General features: G+C 38.8%; 1 protein-coding gene and 1 long non-coding RNA gene across 3 annotated transcripts in view; one reads left to right on the forward strand and one right to left on the reverse strand.

The window, feature by feature from the left end:
* The window catches only part of LOC105489617 (uncharacterized), a 57,542-nt gene extending 37,657 nt beyond the window's left edge, over positions 1–19,885 (forward strand). The window contains exons 4-5 of one of the 2 annotated variants that reach the window (XR_011606034.1): positions 15,687–15,841; positions 15,925–19,885. This is a non-coding gene — a long non-coding RNA (uncharacterized lncRNA). Of the gene's footprint in view, positions 1–1,881; positions 2,895–15,686; positions 15,842–15,924 lie in introns of those variants that run through there. The other variant, XR_011606036.1, reaches the window with a different exon arrangement.
* Positions 1–25,360, reverse strand: part of LOC105489624 (aquaporin 9) — an 87,890-nt gene that overhangs the window by 57,727 nt on the left and 4,803 nt on the right. Inside the window, exon 2 of the mRNA XM_071066786.1 lies at positions 12,097–12,179. Coding sequence (XP_070922887.1) covers positions 12,097–12,174 — 78 coding nt within the window. The 5' untranslated portion in view covers positions 12,175–12,179. The remainder of the gene's footprint in view (positions 1–12,096; positions 12,180–25,360) is intronic.

Below are 25,360 nucleotides of genomic sequence, written 5' to 3' on the forward strand. Positions count from 1 at the left end.
TTATTTTTATTTATTTATTTATTTTTGAGATGGAGTCTCACTGTGTCTCCCAGGCTGGAATGCAATGGCACGATCTCTGCTCACTGCAACCTCACCTCCCGGATTCAAGAGATTCTCCTGTCTCAGTCTCCCAAGTAGCTGGGATTACAGGCGCCTGCCACCATGCTCAGCTAATTTTTGCTTTGTTTAAATGGAACTAGATGAGTGAAGAAATGATAAGCAGGTTAATCAGCATATGTTAATAAATAATAACTTTGTATTGCCATTATAATTTACAGAGTTAGTACATAAATAAAATTTTCAACAAAAATTTTAATACATGCTTTTTATTTAACAACCATTCATATTCTAAATGTTATAAATCAACATCCTTGAAACTTAAAAGAAACCTCTCAATATTGTAGGAAAGTTTTTGTCCTTTTTAGTAAACAAAGAAAGCCAACCTTCTGATGACAAGATTTAGAATAAGAATAGATATAATTTAAATTTTTGTAGCTATCGGTAGTCTTCCCCATTAGCTAGATGAACAAAGGTGACCTGCTACTCCAGCATTTGATATTCTCAAAATTACTTATGGCAAATTTCTGCTAGTGAAGTTTGGGAAATTTGGTCTCAATTTTAATCAAAGCTAAATTACATATATTTAGAAATTTTAATAATTTATTTCTAGAAACTTTTTTAGTGTTTTCTGTTTGAATGGTTAAAATCAATAGTGACTGGGCTCCCTATTGTCAGACTCTCCTTCTCTTAGACTGTTTTCAACCATCATCCTAATACACATATCATTACTCATTTCTCCTTCCTTCATAAACTGTAGAAAAAAGTCAAAATACTGTAGGCCTGCCATCTGTTGTTAGCATAAGATAGATCTGAAATAAGACACAAAATGCACAAACCATAGAAGAAAATGTTATATTTGACTGTATTAAAATGAAACAATGCCTTTTTATCAAAAGACAACAAAAAGGAAAAAAAGAGGATATTTGCATCATACATAGCAGACAAAGGCCAATATCTAATATACACATAAAGGAAAAGTAGGCAACCCAATGGGAAGACGGGAAAAAAACCTGAAGAGGTGCTTCACAAAGAGGAACCTCAAATAGCCAATAAACGTGAAAAATATTCTCTGCTTCACTAGTAATTAAACAAATGCAAATTAAATCCCCAATGAGATTACATTTTATACCAACTGGATTGGCAAAAGCCAAAAAAAAAAAAAAGAAATTTCAGGATCAATGATCAGCAAAGATGCAGAACTACTACAACACCAACAGATTTCTGGTGACAGTGTAAATTGGTAAAATATCTTTTGAATGAAACTAAACCCAATTTGCCAATTTGGTATTACCTAATAAATTTTCAGGTGTGTGTATATAATGATCCAGCAATTTCACACTTAGGAATCCACCCTAGAAAAATTATTGCATACATATACCTAAAGAAATATATAAAATGATTCATGACAACACTAGTTCTAGTAACAAAATAACTAGAAAAAAATATGTGAATCAGTGGTTAAATGGATAAACAGTACATTTTTATAATGAAATGCCATAAAGCAGTTAATGGCTTACAATTACACATGACAGCATAAGTGAATCCCAGAAATATAACATTGAACAAAAAACATGTTGCAGAAGAACTGTTGGTTGCCATAAACTGAAAGGTGGGTTCACAGGTGTTAATTGTACGATAAATTATTATGTCTTATATTTATTTTATTAATAAAGAGAAAAAAATAAAACAACATTGAAAACATAGCAGAATAAATAAACTTCCTGCTCATGATTCACCTTGTGTCACCTTGTTTGGGGGAGAAATCTTTTAAAAACATAATTTAGTTAGAATATTTCCATTTATTTATTTATTTATTTACAGGTGGAGTTTTGCTCTTGTTGCCCAGGCTGGAGTGCAATGGTGCAATCTTGGCTCAGCAACCTCTGTCTCCTGGACTCAAGCGATTCTCCTGCCTCAGCTTCCCAAGTAGTTGGGATTACAGGTGTGTACCACCACTCCTGGCTAATTTTTGTATTTTTAGTGGGGAAGAGGTTTCACCATGTTGGTCAGGCTGGTCCTGAACTCCTGACCTCAGGTGATCTGCATGTCTCGGCCTCCCAAACTGCTGGGATTACAGGTGTGAGCCACTGCACCCGGTCAATGTTCCCTTTTTTAAAACTCAGTGATTCCCCTCTATGTAATAGGTAATGTCCAAACTTTCTAGACTGATATTTAAGTTCTATCATAAATCTGACTCCTCCACAGTTGTGCAAATATGTGTCTCAATATTCCTAGCATGAAATACTTCATTTTATCTGAAGGGTGCATATAGATTCTTCCACAGCACTCCTTATTTATTTCTGCCTACAAGTCTTTGCTTGTGCTGTGTCCTCTCATCTGGAAGGCTCTTATTCTGCCTCGCTTCCATCCAAATTGTACTCACCTCACCTTTTGAAGAATTAGACTTACTAATTCATTTATGAGTCCTTCCCTCACAATTCCATTGAACAGGGAAATCTCCCACAATCAAATACGTATACCACTCACTGTATGAATTACTCACATAGCCCTTAATCACATCAGTTTCTTCTCTCTTCTTGTATATTTGTACATATGTATGTATGCATATGTTTTCTGTCTCCAAATAGATTATAAACTCTTCAGAAATACGAACTATGTTTTATACTTTTTTGGTATGGTCGAAAGGGCTTAGTACAGGTAACGTGTAATACAAAGAAACAAAATTTACCAGTAGCTTGCATAGCAGACATAGTCTTTTCCTTCCTTCTGTGTCCTGAGACCCACGGATCTGTGATCCTCTGGTCAGGGGTTGCAGGAGCAAGGAAAGGAAGTGTGTGTCTTAGAGGCTGATGAGAGATGGATAAGGCTTTGGGAAAGGGTAAGAGAATACAGAGCCACATCTAGGTGGTCATGTCAAATCTTCTGCTTTAGAAAGATCACCTCATTTCAGTGTATTCTATTTTCATGAACTAAGAAAACCTAGAAGGTTGTTTTTACCAAACACACAAAATATTTTCACAAAAAAATGATAATCACAGAAGTACAATTTAATAAATATGGAGAACCAAGTATGGACAGAATGCTGGGCCTTTCATTAAAATAAATAGCTCTTCACGGTTTATCAAACATTTGCACCAACTATTTTATTTGTATCTCAAAACAATCCTATAAAGTAAAAAGAATAGATATATTGCATATTATATGTATACATGTATATGAATTTCTTGTTTCTTGCCTGTCTCTCCTACTACAGTGTGAGTGCCTAAAAACAATGTTGACTGTTAGACTATTAGATACCCAGTGCCTAATCTTTTTTTTTTTTTTTTTTTTTTTTTTGGCAGAATCTCACTCTGTTACCCAGGCTGGAGTGCAGTGGCATGATCTAGGCTCACTGCAACCTCCGTCTCCCAGGTTCAAAATATTCTCGTGCTTCAGCCTCCTGAGTAGCTGGGATTACAGGTGTGTGCCATCACACCCAGCTAATTTTTGTATTTTTAGTACAAATGGGGTTTCCCCATGTTGGCTAGGCTGGTCTCAAACTGACCTCAAGTGACCCCCCTGCCTCAGCCTCCCAGAGTGCTGGGATTACAGGCATGAGCCCCCACACCTGGCCTGGTGTGTAATCTTTAATAAACACATGAGAAATAGTGAAGCAAACCCTCGCTATACAGTTGAGGAAACTGAAGCTCAAGAAAGAGGACTGACCTGTCGAAAATCATGCAGTTAGTGGAGAGCGAGGATTCAAATCTACACCTCTGGAATCCCGTTCCATCGCACCTTCTGCCATTGCTCAACACAATGGGGAAATCCCATTGCCAAAACTGAAAGGACATTTTGATCATAACTTTTTGTTTGTTATGATTTTTAAAAAAATGTTGTTCAACTTTCTCTAATTTCTTTATGATTGTGCTATTTACATAGAATGAATACACTAGAACTGGGGAAAGGTACCTTAGGTAGAATTGCAGCTCTCTGTGAGGGTAAAGCTGAGGCCAAGAGCTTGGTCTTTGTCACTTGGCCTAAATGGACTCCACAGGCCCAGCCATGTGCGTCTCCCAGTCACACAGCTGATCACACAGGCTGGGAGTGATCCAGTCAAAACTCATCTTCAGAAATGCAAAAACACAAAAGCCTGTGCCTTGATGACAGGGCATTAGCAACTGTGCATAAGGTGCCTAGTATTACAATTGCAATGTTAGTATTTCAGGAGCCTAAATTATTTACCAGGTTACCTGGGAGTTGGGTTGAGGAATCACATTTCCCACACATTAACAACGGACTAAAACATCTAGGACTTCCATTCTCTGTAAGTCACTGCATTTTTCCACTTCCATTCCCCAACTAGCAGAGGTGCTGAACACAATATCCTGAGAAAGGCATTGAAGTTCCCCTAAATTTCTGAGCAATCAGGATAGGAGTACATTGCTCGCTTTTCGAGCTTTGGTAGTGGAAAGCCTCAATGCCTACTGCTTGCCAAATATTAGTCCCGTGTACTCTTTGTATAGTTCTGAGAATCTGGGAATTCCTTCTGGTCCTAGCAACTATCACTCTTTCAGTTGGTTATATTGCCATTCATGTCTATGAAGGTGCTAGATCATAAATCTCTCCTTCCAGAAGCAACTCAACAAATTTCCATTCCAACTGTTCCATTGAGCAAAGAGGACACAAAAATCAATTGTTATGGCTCTTTTCAATAAAACCCTCTTCTCCTGCTGTTGTATTTGTAACACAATGGAGAGAAACAGCAATGGCCACTGATCTCAGGTGACCTTTACTTCATCCTCAGGAAAGATGCCATGTCTTTCCTGGTGCCAATATCCTGTGGCTCTCCATAGACTTCCAGGAGACACTGAAGCACATGGGCAAGGAAAGCTTCCCTTGTCTCCCAAAACCAGCAAGGCTTATATTATTAATATTATTATTACAATTTAAAAATTAATTGGGAAGCTGTTGAAAATATACTACAATGACCTGTAGAAAATGAAAAACAAAATTATGTCATTTCAAATAGACCATTATCTAAGAAGTCACTGCAGAATATGCCATTGGTACCAAAACCTTTGTTCTTGGTAGTGAATGAAAGGTGTGTTTTTAAATGCCATATTTCTTGATGGAAATACACTCTCAAAAACACCTTGAAATACCTCTGGCTTAATGCAAAGACTTTGGAGATTTTGACCATTTTTACTCAGGTAGATCTTTTGTAGATGAATCTCAGAATAATTGATCAAATTCGTACAAACCTGAGTGGTTTCAACAGTTAAAATGATAAAAGTAGCTAATCAATAATTGTATAAGCAGTAGGAAAAAAATTTAAGTCAGCTCCATTTTGACTGAGTGATCTGAATTGAACATAGTCATGACTGATGTGTGCTTGCCAAGGGGCTCCTTGACTCTGTGACTTTCATGTCCTCTATGATCTGAGTTCATTGATCTTTTGGGTACAAAGATGAAGACCATTTGTTTACCCAAACATTTGTTCAGAGAGAATTCATTTAAGGGAAAGTGAGTTGACTAAATGAAGCAAGGTCACTTTTGGTTTTGTTTGTTTTTGTTTGATCCATGATATCAAAGAGACTGTTGAAATTTGGTATGCTACTAAAGGACATGAAGAAAAACATTGCAATCTATTTGAAACTAAATGGAAGTCAGTAATACCTTTCAAATGAGCATTTTATCTATAATGTAAAAATATTTATTATGTTTGGTAAATGAAAGAGGTAAAGTGACATCTTGAAAGTGATTTAATCCACTATCTTAAAACAAATTGACAGAATGGATTTCCTATATTGTCTATATTATGATATTTTAAAAAATTCATATTGACTCAGTTCAGTTCAGCAAACATTTTTTGGATGTATGGATGCTTAGCACTGTGCTAGCCATGAATACAGGAAGATAAATGAAAAGCAGCCCTGGCTCTCAAGATGATTTCAGTCCAATTAAGAAAACACTTATAGTGTTGGTAAATTTGGTAAATGTATAGAACTTCTATTTTATCAAATATCCCAGGGTGAAATCAGAACAGAGATGAGGACTCGCTGGTTAATAAGTACTCATCCCTTTGTTTAGCAAATGCATTTGCAAAGAAGTTAATGTAACATTATCTACTTTCTTGCACAGAGATTCACAAGATCAGAATTTTAGAATTGGAAAAAGTGGTAACGTACACACAACCCAACTCCTTTATCATCAATAAGGCAAGAGAGGCTCAGTGACTTCCCTGGAGTCAGCTCACAGGGGACCAAGACTAGAATGCTAGAATCAAGGATTCTAATTGCTTTTATTCTTTTGTTTTTGTTTTTGAGACAGAATCTTGCTCTGTCGCCCAGGCTGGAGTGCAGTGGCACAATCTCAGCTCACTGCAACCTCCACCTCCCAAGTTCAAGCAATTCTCCTGCCTCAGCCTCCTGAGTAGCTAGGATTACAAGCGTATGCCACCACTGCCCAGCTAATTTTTGTATTTTTAGTAGAGACAGGATTTCATCTTGTTGGCCAGGCTGGTTGTGAATTCCTGACTTTGTGATCCACCCGCCTTGGCCTCCCAAAGTGCTGGGATTACAGACCTGAGCCACTGCACCCGGCCCCTAATTTCTAGTCCTCTCTTCTTTCCTCTAGAATGTGCTGTCCCTCCTTGTTCTGCTATTGATTTTACTCATGAACAGTGGGGCCTCAGGGTCAAAAGTCTGGTTGGAAGAAGAGCTGGGGGACTTGCCTTGGAGTTGTGTTGAGTGCTTGATATGGACCCATAGAACTGTTTTGTAAAGATACTTTACATAAGATTTGAAAAATATCAGTTACACTCCTCCGAGATTCCTAAAGTCCTACAAGCCACCTCTTGGTGCCACTACTGCTTGTAAAATATAATATTGTCATTTAATTTGCATGCAGTTGAATTAAATGAGCTCTTAGTACATAGAATTTACGGAACTTCTTGCCTCTAAAAAGATGTTAAGGTAAAACTGATTAACTCTCTTACAAAAGGGGATAGGATTGTCCTTTGAGTGGAACCAACTGAGACCCAGGATTTCTTCAGCTTCCCAGATCTGGAAGCTCTATTTTATTGTATTGCCCAAATGTGACTGAGCCCTGGAGAACTGAGTCGTGATACAATATTCACCAGATACTGACTAACAAACAAGATGACCATTTATTAACTCACATTGTGCAGAACAACCATGATTACCCTGTTGGCTGATCAGCACATGCTTCCTTAGTAGTAAAGTCTATCAGAGGAGCCAAATTACTCTTGGAATCTTGGAAAACATGGATTAGAATGGAGGGAATGGCTGCCTTAACAACTCACTGTTATTACTGAACTGCTCCTTCTACCCACAGACAGGTTCCCTTCAAGAAAGAACTTGCTTCCCATTCCACTCTCAGGGATTCTCTCTCCAGGTTCCAGATCCTCCTGAACTTGATGATTCCGTTTGGTGGCTCTATTTCATACTCCCTTTTCCTCAGCCAGGTTTTCACCTTTCAGTCCATCTGCTTTGGGATTGATATTTCTTTAGATGGTTCCTGGCTCTCAACCCAACTTTTACTCCTGGCTACTGTCCTTCAGATAACTCTTGGAACTTGTCCCTATCCATTCTGACATCTAGCCCAGCAACCAGAATCTTTCTGTGTCAGAAACCCTAGCATCCTCACTCCTATCACTCTGTTCCAGAAAAGATTCAGACAGTAACCTGATTGATGTACCTATTTCTACTGTGGGGATCTATCTATGGAAGGAACCAGAACGTTGTGTTTGTTGGTCATGACTCCATCACCTGAGTGGTGCTGGAGACCATTTCTTTACTCATGAGAGAGAGAAGAGTATAGGGTTGAGTTAGAAAACCCCCAAGTTAGAGGGCTTGGGTTTCTATTAATATTTCTCTTTCACTACTTAATAGCTATGAACCTTAAGCAAGCTATTAACTGCTTTACACCCAGTTTCCTTATAGAATATATGAAGATAATAATAGTTCATACCTCATGGGACTCCTCTGAGGAGTAAATGAATTATTTCATGTAACACAGTCCGTATGACAAACAGGAAGGACACAATACTTGTTACTCTTCTTTTTCTATACTTTTTCTAGATTCCAAGCAGCCCCTTTTCTTTATGACAGCACCATGACCTCAGACATTTCACAATCCTATGGAGTGGGTTATAGTTTCAGAGTAACACCCCCTTGATCTGATGTGGAAATAGATTAAATAAGATTAGATTAGAAGAGATTAGATAGAATGTGATTGTGGAGGAGCACAATCGTATTGTGTAACATCTCCAGGACATACCGCCTAGCAGCTGTCTTATCAAATGACAACAGCCACCCCTTACTGAGCATTTTTTTATGTGTCAAGTACCATGCAAATTGCTTTATGAAAATTGTTTTGTAATCTTTTATGTGATGGTCAATCAGGTGTAGTCACAAAAGGAGATACAGCAGAGGCTCAGGGAAAAAAAACAAAGTTTATTATACTCACAGATCCTAGAGACAAGAGGCATGGCAGGCCATGCTACCCCACAAAGTGCTACATACAAGGGAAGGACACTAGGGTGGTTGGGAGGCAGATGTCAGTAGCAAGGAGAGGGTTTAGGTCTTTTTTTTTTTTTTGAGATGAGGTCCTGCTCTGTCACCCAGGCTGGAGTGCAGTGGCGTGATTAAAGCTCACTGCAGTGTCCAACTCCTGGGCTCAAGCAATCCTATCACCTCAGCCTCCCTCATAGCTGGGATTATAGTGATGTGCCACCACACCCTGCCAATTTTTAATTGTTTGTAGAGACCTTATGGAGGCAAGGTCTCACCACATTGTCCAGGCTGCTCTTGAACTCCTCAGCTCAAGTGATCCTCCCACCTTGGCCTCCCAGTGTTGGGATTACAGGGGTGAGCCACTACAGCCCTAAATGAAGATTTCCAAAGAAAGGGAAAGGCAGGACAGGGGGTACAGTTCAGCATTGGTTATTTTGATAATTTCAGTGGGCTTTAGGATATACAGGGGGTCGTGAGTTGCCTGGCACCTGGTCCTGGGATGATTAAGGCAGAGAAATCTTGCCTCTTGGAGTGTGTGGACCAGATAGAGAAGGTATGGCTCTGGATTGGTTAGTATATCAAAGACGTGCTCCTATGTGAGCCATTTGTTAATCTTTAAGAATTGGCTAGCCCTGGGGGAGCAGTCTCTGCTCAGCTAGCAAGATTTTCTTAAGATATCAAAAAATCATAAATATGGAAAACTAAAAATAATTTACAATACAAATATTACCACACATAATCATAGCAATATCTTTGTAAGGCAAGATATTGTTATTGCAGTTATAAAGATAAGAAAACTAGACTTCCAGGCATTAGGACATTTGCCTGGGTGGGCAGTAATTGGAGGAGTCCTGATTTGAATTGAGGTATTCCTGGTTCTATGTTGGGAAAAGCTGAGTGTTGGGGCAAGCTTGCGTGTCTGACAAAGTAAAAGAGTCTTAGAACATGTCCAGGGTCCAGGGTCTAAAATCCTTTGTGGCCTTTGGAACACCAAGCTCTGTGCTAAAGAGTGATGTACCATAATCTAAGCCTGGAGCATAAAACCCCTTGTGCCTTGGATAGAATCCAGGGCTTGTGGCTCTGGAATGTGTCTAGACTTTCTGGCTCCTTGCTCCTTGCTCTCCAAGGATTGATTGTATCTTGAGTTAAAAGAACCTACTCTCCATTATCTCAAGTGGCAGAGCATATGCTAAACCATCACAGCTGTAAATCATGTGCTTAATGCAACACTCCCTTTCAATCCCACATTCTCACCATCTGTTTCTTTGTTTGATTACCAATAAATAGTCTGGGCTTCTAGGGCTCAGGGCCTTCACAGCCTCCACACTCGCGATGGCCCCCTGGTCCCACTTTCTCTCTCAAACTGTCTTGTCTCATTCCTTTAACTCCACTGGACTTCATCACCCTCACGACCTGGTGTTGGGTCCAATCACCCCAACAGTTCCAGGGCTCATACTTTTCTCCAGAATGTTCTGTTTTTTTCTGCATACAATTTAGAGTGACCCTTTCCTTAAACTATCTACCTATTGTAGGGGTACCTTTGTATAGACTCCTAAAATAATGACATAGACCTCATTGTCCATTATCAAGTTAGACCAGGTATCTGGAATTTCCTGGGACAGTGGGACAGCCCCCCTGGTTGTGTCTTATCACATTATGCTGTCCTGCACTTTGTTTATTTATTTTGCTTCTGTTGTTTATTGTTATTTTGGCCCCAGTTCTGAGCCAATGAAGTTTTTCCATCTTAACATCCCTCTGGCTGAAGACCAACTTACCAGTCTTCCTAGGAACTGAACTGATCCTGGGGTTGAACCTCAGGTAGCAGTCAATTATGATATTGATTAGAAGAACTAGTGGGTACAGATTGGGGGCACCATCCTCACACCCACTTCTGTGGCATCCATGATGATCCATTTCCAGTCCCTTCCTTGGCTCTACTCAATTCCTTGCTGGGGTAGCCATACCCCAAGTTCTGTTCTTGGCCTCTCTCTTGCTCATTCTCTCACGTTTCTCTTCAAGGCTGAGCTCTAGCCTCTGGTTTGCCTCACATGAGTGTTCTGCTTGGGCGTTCTAGGTCCTGAGATGAACTGAAGACCTTGAATGGTAGCCTCTGTATCACAGGCTGTACCCCACATTTTTCCCTGCAAACTTTCCTGTCTTCTCACCTTCTCCATATCTTGTTGACATATCCTACTCTCTTGGTCTCCCAGGTTTGAAATCTTGGAGTCACCTTTAATGTAGCCCTGTCCTTAGACTGCAAGTTTAGCCATCTACCATAATACCTCTTAGATTTACATTATCTTTTCCTGTCTTACTGATACAGCCCTAAACCTTTTCATTACATGTGTTAAGTATTAAAATAACCTGTCAACTCCAGGGAACTAAACACCCTCTATAAGGTCCACAGATGAGTTTTGGTGTGACTATAAAACCCCTGAAATTATTTTTTAAATTCTTGTGTGTTTGTGTGCATACATTTATTTCCTGTATAAAATAATACTTTTCATCAGCCTCTTAAAGGGGCTTGCATCTGTTTCCTAGTACCACTGTAACAATCACTAAAAATTTAATGGCTTAAAACAACGTAAGTTTATTCTCCTACAGTTCTGGAGGACGGAAGTTTAAAATCAAAGCTTTGGGAAGGCTTTACTCCTTCTGGAGGCTTCCACTTCTTTGACCTTCCCAGCTTCCGGATACCACCAGCATTTGTCGGTCTGTGGTTCTCTCCTTGCAATAGTGCAGCCCTTGCTGATATCGTTACATTGCCTACTCGCTCTGACCTCCTGCCTCTCTCTGATAAGGACCTTTGTGATTACATTGGCCCCGCTCAGGTAATCCAGGATAGTCTCCCCATCTCGAGATCCCTAACATTTGCAAAGTCCCCTTTGCCACATACAGTAACATTAATGGGTTCCAGGAATTAGAATGTGAATATCTTTGGGAGGCCATTATTCAATCTATGTCAGCAGTCAGTGCCCCAAATACGTTGCAAGCCACTGGCTTAACTGATTTTTTTTAACAATCCAGAAAATTATTTCTCTAATGTCACTCTTATCTTGCCATTCTCCTGCTACATTTACAGTGTCTTCTCTTACCTATCAGATCAATCCACTCTTTGCACCAAGTATTAAAGTCTGTCAGCCAACGAGACCCACTTTATCTCTCCAATCTCATCGCCAACCTTCCCCAGCTGGGACATTCTAAGTCATTCCCATGAGAATGCATTGTCACTCTTAACTCTGCGCCTGTTCATGCTGTTGCCCTGCCAAGAATGCTCTGTTATCTTACTTCTCTCCACCAGTGTAATTTCCTCCCTTTTATCAAAGACTTTCTTCCGTGTAATTTATCCTTCGTAATGTTTTCCTTTATGAAGTCTTAGAGTTATTACTGACCGATACTATAATCATTTATTATTTTGAATCATCCTCTTGCTGGGGGTGAGTCAATATTCTGAGGGAAAAAGCTTCTTATACATTCCTTGTAGCACCTAAAGGAGCTTATGAATGAATAATTCCTTTTTATCTGTTTCATCTTTTCTCAGAAAACAATTATCTACCTGAAAACACATTGTGTCCTTCATTCTGGCCCTTTGTCCACCATCTGATGATAGCCATTCTGAAATATGGTCCACCATGTGACCTACACAAAGAAAAAAAAATGTTCAATGGATGAAATTTTTAAAAGTATTTAACTAAAAATATTAACTTTATTTCAGCTCTTGATATTTAAAAGCCTGAAAAATATTTTGCAGGTATTTTCCCTCATAAAAGACTGAAAATGGCATAACTTAGAGGGCTTTAGAAAGTGAGATTAGGACTGGGTGTGGTGGCTCACGCGTGTAATCCCAGCACTTTGGGAGACCAAGGCAGGTGGATTGCTTGAGCTCAGGAGTTACAGACCAACCTGTGCAACATGGTGAGACCCCATTCTCTGCCAAAAATTAAAAAATTAGCCAGGCATGGTGGTATGCACCTATGGTCCCAGCTACTTGGGAGGCTGAGGTGGGAGGATCGCTGGAGCCTGGGAAGTTGATGCTGAAGTGAGTGTGATTGTGCCACTGTACTCCAGCCTTAGCAATAAAGCGAGATCATGTCTCAATACATAAATAAATAAGGTGAGATTACTTAGCCTATGGTACAGATGGAAAGTGTTGTTTATTTATAGTGAGCTGGAAATACTCCAGCTCTCTTTTCCTCTTCCCATCAATTGGGGATGGGCTTGGCAAACATGCATCGGCAACTTCTCATCAGTTTCCCTTTAGAATCCTGGGGTAAGTATGTGATTAATAATAGGATCCTTCTACTCTCACCTTCTCCATTTGCTTCTCCTTTTGGCCCCAACTGTAAATTGTCTTATTGTCTCTCTTCTGGTAACCAAATTTCTTTTGTGACTCTATTTTCAATGGTTCATCCTTTTATATCTCCTCTCCTACCTACATCTCTGGGACAAGAGAAAGAGACCAACCTTTCTGAGTCCTCACTATTTCCTCAACCCTCATTCCTTTGAATTCCAAACTCTTTGGCCACATTGTCCTTCACCTTTTCCAACTTCTGTCATGCTGTGGTCACGGACCTTATATGAATGTCCCAAGAACACCTCAACTCATTCATATAGGAGTTCGCCCTCTTTCCTGTAAAGCCTTTTCTTCCTCCTGTATCCCCGTCTCCCTAAATGGCATCACCATGACCCAGTCATTTCATCCAGAAACATCTGTAAACTCTTCTCTCTCCTGCAGTCCTCATATGCAATCCATTAACATGTTCTCTCAATCCTCCGTTATTCTTCTAGAATGTTTTCTCTTCTCTTCAGCCCCACTGCCACAGATATAATCCAGGCTCTCAGACTGTCTTGCATGGCTTAGTACCAAGGTGCCTAATGAATCCTCTGGCCTTGTTCTGCTCCAGCCTGTCCTGCACACTGTTGGAAGACTGACTCGCCAAAGTGCAGACTGGATCATAGAGGTCTTCTGTTGTCATCCTCCCTGCCCACTCCCCTCAACTGGTCGAATCAGTTTGTGTATCAGTTGAGAGATTAGGTCAAGTGGGACAGAGTGAAGTCTCTGGGTGACTTTTCTTGGGAACCTTTCTCAATCCTTTCCAGGTAGAATATGCCACTTCCTCCATTGTACCTCCTCCCACACATACACAGTATATTCTCCTACCGTAGCACTCACAATACCACAACACTCTATTTGTTCACATGCCTGTCTCTGCCTACTAGAATAAAACCTCTTGAAAGCAAGGACTACACAGAAAACAGTGTCTATGCCCTGTCCTACATCCCCATGCTGACTTCAGAGCTTTTCTGCAACTGCAGATCATAGTTATAGAGCATGCTGGCACCTTCCTAGCTCAAGTATTGGTCCACCTGCTTTACTGGCTGAGGGCTTTCTCCAATGCCAGGGGAACTTGCTCTGCACAGCTGCAGAGCAACTCAGAAGTGCCAAGAATGTATTGCTTCCAGGACAAATATCAACCAACGAGAGATAGAAATCTGTGGGAAAATACTGCAGCTTCATGGCCCTTGTTAAGACCATTTTGAGGCATGATTTCGTAGAGGATAACCAGAGGATAACCATTGTGGGCCCCAGTTGTCCACAATGACACACTCATTAATGCATCCCTTGCTAGCTTTTAATTCCTTCCCTCTCATGATTTCCCCACTCCTCCTCCTGTGCTTCCTGGGAGCACCTCCTGAATAAACTAACTACAGCCTAACACTTGTCTCAATATCTAAGTTAGCGGAGATTCCAAACTAAGATAGACAATTTCTTATTCATCTTTTTGGTACATTTTAAATGCTTAATAATAGTTGATATATAAGCAAAGGAATACATTAATGAGGGGTGTAATGATTCCAGAAGCCAGATGGAAAGTTGTCTTAGAGTCAGGGCTGATGAGATGGGATGGAACAGTGGGAAGTCAACAGAACTGCCCAAAGTATAATAAGTAGTCAGAAAGAGGCTAGGAACAGAGATTGTACAGAAAAGAGTTGGGGCAGAAATCTAAAAAATGAACCAATAGACAAATTAGTTGGATAGTTGAAGATTAGTATGAACCACAGGGGTCTATTTAGACTGGAAGGGGTGGGGATCACAGTTGGAATGATTTCTTTGAGCAACAAGGCAGAGCAAGGCACACTATGAAACAAGGTCTCTTGTTTATAACTGATGCTACATGCATTTCACAGCTTACAACCTCAACCTCATGAATTGCCCCACTCATCTTTCTAGGCTCATATCTCATCATTTCTCCTAAGAACCCTGCTCTCAGTCCCTGTACATCTATAGTGCAACATATGGTATCCAACTATGTTCTACTATCTCAAGCTTCCACCCCTTTGCCCATGTGATTTCCTTGGCTTAGAAGAGACTTCCCCAACTCAATCATTCTAGCTAACTTACAATTGTCCTTCAAATATTATCTAATATTATCTCTTCCAGAAAGGTTTTCCTGTTCTCTTCCCCACTATCTCACAAAACTAGGCAACACTCTTCTTGCACACATAGTACCTGTGCATGGAGCCGAGTGCACCCTCATAAAGCAGACAGACTGCTTCTCTGTCTCCTTTACTAAACTGTTCTCTGTCTTGGGAACTTTGCACAAAATCGAACACGTTTGGAATGTTTAACCCAGAGGATTCTGGATAAATGGCATTAGCATGGCAGGATAGCTTTTGTCTTCCTAAATCACCACATAAAAACAGAGAGTGGGCCAGGCATGGTGGTTCACGCCTGTAATTCCAGCACTTTGGGAGGCCTCACCTGAGGTCAGGAGTTCAAGACCAGCCTGGCCAACATGGTGAAACCTTGTCTCTACTAAAAATACAAAAATTAGCTGGGCGGGATGGTACATGCCTATAATCCCAGATACTCGGGAGGCTGAGGCAGGAGAATCACTTGAACCTGGGAGGCAGAGGTTGCAGTGAGCTGAGATTGCACCACTGCACTCCAGCTTGGGCGGCAGAGCAAGACTGTCTCAAACAAACAAACAAACACACACAGAGTGCTTAGCTAGCAAAACCAAAAATTCATGATCAACAGTTATAACAAAACTGAGTGACAAGATTTCCCTGACCCCCAAAATATAAACAGGTGGAACAAGCCACTAACCGCTACAATGCTTGAGTCTTATGTGCTTCTGTCAGGGAGGAAGTGAAGCAGAAAGAAGCAAGAAGGCATCAAAACTTGAAAAGAGAAAAACCCTGAATCAGCCAACAGATATCCAACAGAAAACATGGGAGAAGAGGGATATGAAGTCAGCAGCTGTCACTGGGAAATTTCAGATCATCTCTAATAATAGGTGAGTGCAAGGGGCCCATGGTGAGGGGCCTAGGGGATGGGAAAAGTCCAGCCCCTCATAAACTCTCTAAACCGACCCATCAGGGCTCCCTTCCCGTTTAAGATCTGACTCCGGGAGAAAGTGCTAGGAGTGGAATCAAAATAGAGATGAAGGCTTGGATAAAAGTGAGTGGGCAGAACAGAACCAGAATATCCCAGAAGGTAAGCCTTTATATATTTTTAACCCTACCTGAAAACGACAAGAAGGAGCTTTGTGAAGTTTAAAGAGCTAGCTGAACTTCTTTCTTTTAGATGTTCATGAAAACAAATTTGGTCAATCAAATTCACACAGAAATTAATAACAGAAAACTACTGAGGTCAAATTCTATACAAAATTAGTAAGAGAAAATGAGATACCCATTTATTAGAAAGGGGGAGATAGCAACTTGACAATGGAGGAAACTAATGTAATTGTGGAGATGAGGAGTAATTCATACCTGAGCCAGTGATATAGGGTCAGAATTGAAAAACTGGAAAGGTAAGAGGCATTGGAGAAATATAATTTCTAGGATCTAAGAGAAGGACTGTATTTGGAAGACTAAGTGAATTTTAAATCTCTCTCAGGTAGGTAATGTGTGATAGGAAGTGTTGTTGTGTTGTTGTTTAGAGAATTTTCCTTTTCTCTTTGAGATGAGGCCTTGCTTTGTCATCCATGCAATCTCAGCCTCCCAAGCAGCTGGAAATATACGGGCGGGTCACCATGCCCAGCTAATTTTAAAAAAAATGTTTGTAGAGATGGGGTCTCCGTATGTTGCTCAGGCTGGTCTTGAACTCCTGGGCTCATGTGATCCTACTGTCTTGACTTCCCAAAGGGCTGAGATTACAGGCATGAACCATTGTGCCTGACCTAGAGAACTTTCTATGTGCCAGGTACTTGCCTTATACATTTAACTAATATTTTGAAATTCAAATGAAATAAAAATGGTATAGTATATGTAAATAATAATATATGTATTTATTGATATATGTGAATTTTCTATTATAATAAAATTTTAAATTATTGTAAGATTATTGTAAAAGCAATATATAAACATATTAAAGTACTTAATTCATTAATTCAGTTAATTCACAACAGCCTTAGGAAGTAGATACTACTATTATCTCTACTTTATGGATTATAAATCTAAGGATAAGGAGGTTAATTCATCTGCCCATAGTCACCCAGAAAACAAGTTGAAGAGCTGGATTTGAACACAGGTAGTTTTGCTACAGAGTCCAAATAATGACATCTGGAACCATTACTTAATAGTTCTGTGATCTCTGGCAATTGTAGTTCTAAGTCTCACTTTTCTCATCATTTTTATAAAGTGGGAATAAGAATCCATACATTTTGTGGAGACAATAAAATGAGAAATTGTAGGAAGAGCAGTGCTCACAATCTGTTTCTTTAGGTCTCCCTGCCAGACTCAGAAAAAATGTTCTGCAGACCCATGGTGTTCCTTTGCCTGATATCTCTTCCCCTCTCTTTTTCATCTAAAGTCTACCTGCCCTTCCACTTATTTTCTTCAAGCTTCCTTGACTTCACAAGCACTAAATTATCTATGTCTCAGAAAATGCAGATCTTAGAGTTTTTGAAGAAGCTGGAACCAAATACTTTGATACTTCTCTATATTAATTCCATTTCATCTGCATGATTCAAACTTATCAGAGCAGTGCCATATATTGAGCACAACATGATAAATAGAGCCAGGCTTCACACGTGCTCTGTAAATGAATGCACAGTCCCACTGCTAATCAGCTATCTGATTGTGATCATGTACCAAGTAAGTTTCAGTTTCTTCATCTATAAAGCTAGAATAAAAACTAATGCCTTGATGGAAATAAGTTTCATAAAGTATAAATTGATATGCAAATGTAAGGTCATGATTAAATGCTGATAACTTACCAAAAATGTTAAAACTGAGGCTGGGAGAGGTGGCTCATGCCTGTGATTGTAATCCCAGCACTTTGGGAGGCTGAGGTGAGCGGATGGCTCGAGCCTAGCATTTTGAGACCAACCTGGGCATGGTGAAACCGCATCTCTCCAAAAAAAAAATTAGCCAGGCATAATGGCACACGACTACAGTCTCAGGTACTCAGGAAGCTGCAGTGAGAGGGTCACTTGGGCCCAGGAGGTTGGGGCTGCAGTGAGCCAGGATTGTGCCACTGCACTCCAGCCTGGGTAATCAAGCAAGACCCTGTCTCAAAACAAAACAAAACAAAAAACTAAAAATGTTTGTTAGTGAAAAAGATGAAAAAAGGACCTCTGAAAATTGTCTCCTCTGTAAAAGCAAAAAGAACACTGGCAAAAATGGTCAGAATCAGCTTTTTACAGGACTCTAAAGTTAACAAGATTTGCAGCCATTCAGGTAAGCATTTATTTAAGAAAAATGGACACATCTCAGTAAGAACAGGAGGCTTGTGGTGTTTTAATTTGGACTATTTTTGGCCCCCTTAACAGGTATGTGGTAGTCTTAAAAACCAACAGTCCACAATGATGGTAAAAAGCAGCACCTGGTGGCCACCAGAGAATGAGGTTCTTCAAAGTCCCATTCCCAGAAAATTGTTATTTGATTTTTTTCTGTGTTTTTTTGGCTAATTTTGACGCTCTGTACAAGCAAGAAGTGAAGATAAAAGTGGAGTTGTAACTTTTAGGATGAATGTTAAAGGCATGCTACCAATAAACATACAGAGCCACTAGGCAAAGACTGGGAGACTTAACTGGTTCCAGGCATCTAAGGAAGTTTATTTCCAAACAATGGCTGACCACTAAGATAACTGAGCAGAGACTTCAGGTGGCCATACACAATAAATAATACGGACTTTACAGAATTAGTTCAGAAAGTTTATCAAACAAACAACAATAAATACTGATGAGGGGAGATAATCTGGTTCCTAGAATTTTCACATTATGTTATTTGAAATGTCCAGTTTGCAACAAAAAATTATTGAACATGCAAAAAAATCAAGAAAGTATGGCATATAAATGGGGGATAAAAAAGGAACTAATAGAAACTTTTCTTTAAGGAAGCCCAAACATTAGCCTTACCAGTCAAAGACTTTGAATCAGCTATTTAACATATATCCAAAGAACTAAAGGAAACAATGTCTAAAGAACTGAAAGAAAATGTGAAATGACATCTTATCATATAGAGAATATTGATGAATATAGGAATGATAAAAAGAAACCAAATAGAAATTCTGGAGTTACAAATTACAATTACTGGAATGAAAAATTTACCTGAAAGAATCAACAGCATATTTGAGTGATAGAAGAGTCAGTGAACTCAGAGATAAATCAATTGAGATTACACAGTCTGAGGAACAGAAAGAAAAAAAATGAAGAAAAATGAACAAAGCCTCAGAAACCAGTGGACACAATCAAGCATACCAGCATATGCATAAGACGAGGTCAAGGAGAGAAGGAGAAAAAGGGGCAGAGAGAATATTTAAATAAATAATGTCTATAAACTTCTCAAATTTGTGGAAAACTATTAATATATGTATCAAAGAAGTTCAACGAAGTCCAAGTAGGATAAACTCAAAGAGATCCACATCTAGACACATAATTAAACTGCCAAAAGACAAAGACAAAGAAAGAAGCAAGACAGAAGTGACTCGTGGTGTCCAAGTGAGTCTCAAAAAGATTGATGGCTGATTTCTCATCGGAAACCAGGGAGGCCAAAAGGCAATGGAATGACATATTGAAAATTCTAAAATAAAAAAAAACTAAGAATTCTTTATCTGGCAAAAATATCCTTCAAAAATGAGGAAAAAATTAAGATATCCCAGATAAATAAAAACTGAGAATTTGCTGTTAGAAGATATGCCCTACAAGATACACTAAAGGCTTTTGACAATGTTCAACAGCCCTTCATGCTAAAAACGCTCAATAAATTCAGTATTGATGGAACGTATCTCAAAATAATAAGAGCTATTTATGACAAACCCACAGCCAATATCATACTGAATGGGCAAAAACTGGAAAAATTCCCTTTGAAAACTGGCACAAGACAGGGATGCCCTCTCTCACCACTCCTCTTCAACATAGTGTTAGAAGTTCTGGCTAGGGCAATCAGGCAAGAGAAAGAAATCAAGGGTATTCAGTTAGGAAAAGAAGAAGTCAAATTGTCCCTGTTTGCAGATGACATGATTGTATATTTAGAAAACCCCATCATCTCAGCCCAAAATCTCCTTAAGCTGATAAGCAACTTCAGCAAAGTCTCAGGATACAAAATTAATGTGCAAAAATCACAAGCATTCTTATACACCAGTAACAGACAAACAGAGAGCCAAATCATGAATGAACTTCCATTCACAATTGCTTCAAAGAGAATAAAATACCTAGGAATCCAACTTACAAGGGATGTAAAGGACCTCTTCAAGGAGAACTACAAACCACTGCTCAGTGAAATAAAAGAGGACACAAACAAATGGAAGAACATACCATGCTCATGGATAGGAAGAATCAATATCATGAAAATGGCCATACTGCCCAAGGTTATTTATAGATTCAATGCCATCCCCATCAAGCTACCAACGAGTTTCTTCACAGAATTGGAAAAAACTGCTTTAAAGTTCATGTGGAACCAAAAAAGAGCCCGCATCTCCAAGACAATCTTAAGTCAAAAGAACAAAGCTGGAGGCATCACGCTACCTGACTTCAAACTATACTACAAGGCTACAGTAACCAAAACAACATGGTACTGGTACCAAAACAGAGATATAGACCAATGGAACAGAACAGAATTCTCAGAAATAATACCACACATCTACAGCCATCTGATCATTGACAAACCTGAGAGAAACAAGAAATGGGGAAAGGATTCCCTATTTAATAAATGGTGCTGGGAAAATTGGCTAGCCATAAGTAGAAAGCTGAAACTGGATCCTTTCCTTACTCCTTACACGAAAATTAATTCAAGATGGATTAGAGACTTAAATGTTAGACCTAATACCATAAAAACCCTAGAGGAAAACCTAGGTAGTACCATTCAGGACATAGGCATGGGCAAAGACTTCATGTCTAAAACACCAAAAGCAACGGCAGCAAAAGCCAAAATTGACAAATGGGATCTCATTAAACTAAAGAGCTTCTGCACCGCAAAAGAAACTACCATCAGAGTGAACAGGCAACCTACAGAATGGGAGAAAATTTTTGCAATCTACTCATCTGACAAAGGGCTAATATCCAGAACCTACAAAGAACTCAAACAAATTTACAAGAAAAAAACAAACAGCCCCATCAAAAAGTGGGCAAAGGATATGAACAGACACTTCTCAAAAGAAGACATTCATACAGCCAACAGACACATGAAAAAATGCTCATCATCACTGGTCATCAGAGAAATGCAAATCAAAACCACAATGAGATACCATCTCACACCAGTTAGAATGGCGATCATTAAAAAGTCAGGAAACAACAGGTGCTGGAGAGGATGTGGAGAAATAGGAACACTTTTACACTGTTGGTGGGATTGTAAACCAGTTCAACCATTACGGAAAACAGTATGGCGATTCCTCAAGGATCTAGAACTAGATGTACCATATGACCCAGCCATCCCATTACTGGGTATATACCCAAAGGATTATAAATCATGCTGCTATAAAGACACATGCACACGTATGTTTATTGCGGCACCATTCACAATAGCAAAGACTTGGAATCAACCCAAATGTCCATCAGTGACAGACTGGATTAAGAAAATGTGGCACATATACACCATGGAATACTATGCAGCCATAAAAAAGGATGAGTTTGTGTCTTTTGTAGGGACATGGATGCAGCTGGAAACCATCATTCTTAGCAAACTATCACAAGAACAGAAAACCAAACACCGCATGTTCTCACTCATAGGTGGGAACTGAACAATGAGATCACTTGGACTCGGGAAGGGGAACATCACACACCGGGGCCTATCATGGGGAGGCGGGAGGGGGGAGGGGGGAGGGATTGCATTGGGAGTTATACCTGATGTAAATGACGAGTTGATGGGTGCTGATGAGTTGATGGGTGCAGCACAGCAACATGGCACAAGTATACATATGTAACAAACCTGCACGTTATGCACATGTACCCTAGAACTGAAAGTATAATAATAATAAAAAATAAAAAAAATTTAAAAAAAGATACACTAAAGGGACTCTTGCATACTAAAATGGACAGATACTAGATAGTAATATCAATCTACATGAAGAAACAAAAAACCTTTCTAAAGTCAACTAAATAGGAAAATATAAAAGGCGGGATAGATATATTTTTTGTTTGTAACTCATTTTTTTTCCTATCTGGTTTTAAGGCAGCTGCATAAATCAATAATTAAAAATCCATGTTAATGGGCATATAACATATGCATATATAATTGCCGTGACCATAACAGCACAAAAAAGAGAGAAGAGGATAAAGCTATACATGAACAAAGTTTTTTGTTTGCTAATAAAATTATATTGGTATTAATCTGAACATTATTGTTATAAATTATGTTAATTATAATCCCTAAGACAATCACTAAAAATAAATTTTAAAATATAGTATGAGGGAATTAAAATGGTACAATGAAAAATATCTACTTAACACAAAAGTAGGAAGTAATGGAAGGATAAAGAAAGAAAAGAAGGCATAAGACATATAGAAAACAAATAGCAAAATGGCAGACATCAATCCTATCTTATCAGTAATTACATTAAAAGTAAATAGATTAAGCACTCCAATCAGAAGGCAGAGATTGGCAGAATAAATTAAAATAAAACATGAACCAACTGTGTGCTGTCTACAAGAGATATACTTTAGATTCAAAGTCACAGATAGGTTGAAAGTAAAAGAATGAAAAAAGATAAACCATGCAAATAGTAATAAAAACAGAGCTGAAGCAACTATACTAATATCAGATGCAATGGACTGAATGTTTGTGTTCCCTCCAAGTTCATATGTTGAAATCCTAACCCCCAAGGTGATGGTATCAAGAGGTGGGGCTTCTGAGAGTTATTAGAGCATGAGGGTAGCATCTTCGTGAATAGAATCAATGCCCTTATAAAAGAGACCACAGAGAGAACCCCCTCATCTTTTCCACTATGTGAAGACACAACAAGAAGACAGTTTTCCATTTTCAAACTAAGAAGTAGACTCTTGGCAGACACTGAATCTGCTGGTGCCTTGATCTTGGACTTCCCAGCCTCTAGAACTGTGAGAAATAAATTTCTATTGTTTATATGCTATCTAGTTTTGAAAGTTTTAGATACTAGGATGAAATCACTTTTTTGTTAGACGCCCCCCCCAAAAAAAAATAAATAAATAAAGCCAGGAGAGCATGAAGGGGGAGAATTAATGCTTGCATGTCTATAGTAAAGTCTGTTTAAACAACTTTATGCAATGACCCCACAAGAAATTCTTTCTTTAGGGCTGCGGAAATTTAGATAAAATGCTCTCAAAAGAACACGTGGCCGGTAACAGCATCTCCACCAATGAACTGACACCAACTCTGCATTTGAGTATTCACAACCAATAAACTGTGTTTCCAAGCAGTTTATGTGAACTTCCCTTTTTGCTAATCAAAGTTTTTCTTTACTCTCCCCTCTTCAGACATATACGTGGCTTGGCATAGCTGTGCATCTTATAATCCTCATTCTAATTCTCAAGTAAATTCAACATATTTGGAGACATTTTTGTCTGCTGTTTCATGTTTGTTTGTTTGGTGTTTTTTTTTTTTTTTGGTTCACATAGTCTAGGACAATATATTATAGAGGTCTAAAAGGACTAAAACATTAGAGAGATTAGACTTTAAGGAAAAATTGTTGCTGGAGACAAAGAAGGATATTTTACAATGATGAAATTATCAATCCATCAATAAGACATAACAAGTATAAGCACATATGTATTTAGTAATAGAGTCCCAAAACACATTAAGAAAAACTGACAGAATTCAAGAGAGAGATACACATTTCAACAATAATATTTAAGGATATCAGTAACTCACCTTCAATAATGGATATAACAAGTAGACAGAAATCACCAAGTAAATAAAAGACTTAAACAACACTATGAACCAACTAGAACTAACAAACATCTGTAGAACACTCAACCCAGCAACAGATTACACATCTTCTCAACTGGGCATGGAACATCATACAGGATAGACACTAGGTCAGGTCACAAAACAAGTCAGAAAAAGTTTAAAATGACTGAAAGCATACAACAAAATATGCTCCTCAAACACATTCATATGAAATTAGAAATCAGTAATATAAAAGAATTTGGGGAATTCACAAAAATTGTGGATGAAACATACTTCTTTTTAAAATTTTCAACTTTTATTTTAGGTTCAGGGGGAATAAGCACAGGCTTGTTACAGGGGCATATTGCATGTTGCTGAGGTTTGGGGCATGGATGATCCTGCACTCAGGTAGTGAGCATGGCACCTGATACGTAGTTTTAGCCAATTTCCCCCTTCCTCCCTTCCCCCAATAGTCTCCAGTGTCTATTTCTTCCATCTTTATGTCCATGTGTACTCAATGTTTAGCTCCATTTATAAGTGAGGACATGCAATAGTTGGATTTTCAACAAAGTTGACAAAAAATGAATGATGGGAAAGGACTCCATATTCAATAAATGGTGCTGGGATAACTGGCTAGCTATGTGAAGAAGAATGAAATAGGACCCCTACCTTTCACCATATTCAAAAAATAAGTCAAAATGAATTAAAAATGTAAATGTAAGACCTCAAATTATAAAAATCCTACAAGAAAACCTAGGAAATTACCCTTCTCAATATCAGCCATGGCAAATAAGTTATGCCTAAGTCCCCAAAAGCAGTTACAACAACAAAAAAAATTGACAAATGAGACCTAATTAAACTAAAGAGCTCTGCACAGCAAAAGAAACTATGGGCAAGGTAAACAGACAACCTACAGAATGAGAGAGAATATTCACAAACTACGCATCCAACAAAGGCCTAATATCCAGAATCTATAAGCAACTTAAATAAATCAACAAGAAAAAAAAAAAAAAACTAAATAATCCTATTTTTAAAAATGGGCAAAGGACATAGACAGACACTTTTGAAAAGAAGACAAGTGGCCAACAAAACACATTTAAAAAATGGACATCAATACTAGTCATCAGAGAAATGAAAATCAAAACCACAATGAGATACCATCTCTCATACTGGTCAGAATGACTATTATTAAAAAGTCAAAAAATAACAGATGCTGGAGAGGCTGTGGAGAAAAGGGAATGCTTATATACTGTTGGTGGTAATATAAATTAATTCAGTCACTGTGGAAACCAGTTTGGAGATATCTCAAAGAACTAAAAACAGAACTACCATTGGACCCAGGAATCCCATTGCTGGATATATATCCAAAGGAAAATAAATCGTCTACCAAAAAGACATGCACATGTATGTTCATCACAGAGCTATTCACAATAAATAGCAAAGACATGAAATAAACCTAGGTGGATAAAGAAAATGCGATATATATATGTGTGTGTGTGTATATATATATA

Source organism: Macaca nemestrina, chromosome 7 (genome assembly GCF_043159975.1).
Source record: "Macaca nemestrina isolate mMacNem1 chromosome 7, mMacNem.hap1, whole genome shotgun sequence".
NCBI lineage: Eukaryota > Metazoa > Chordata > Mammalia > Primates > Cercopithecidae > Macaca > Macaca nemestrina.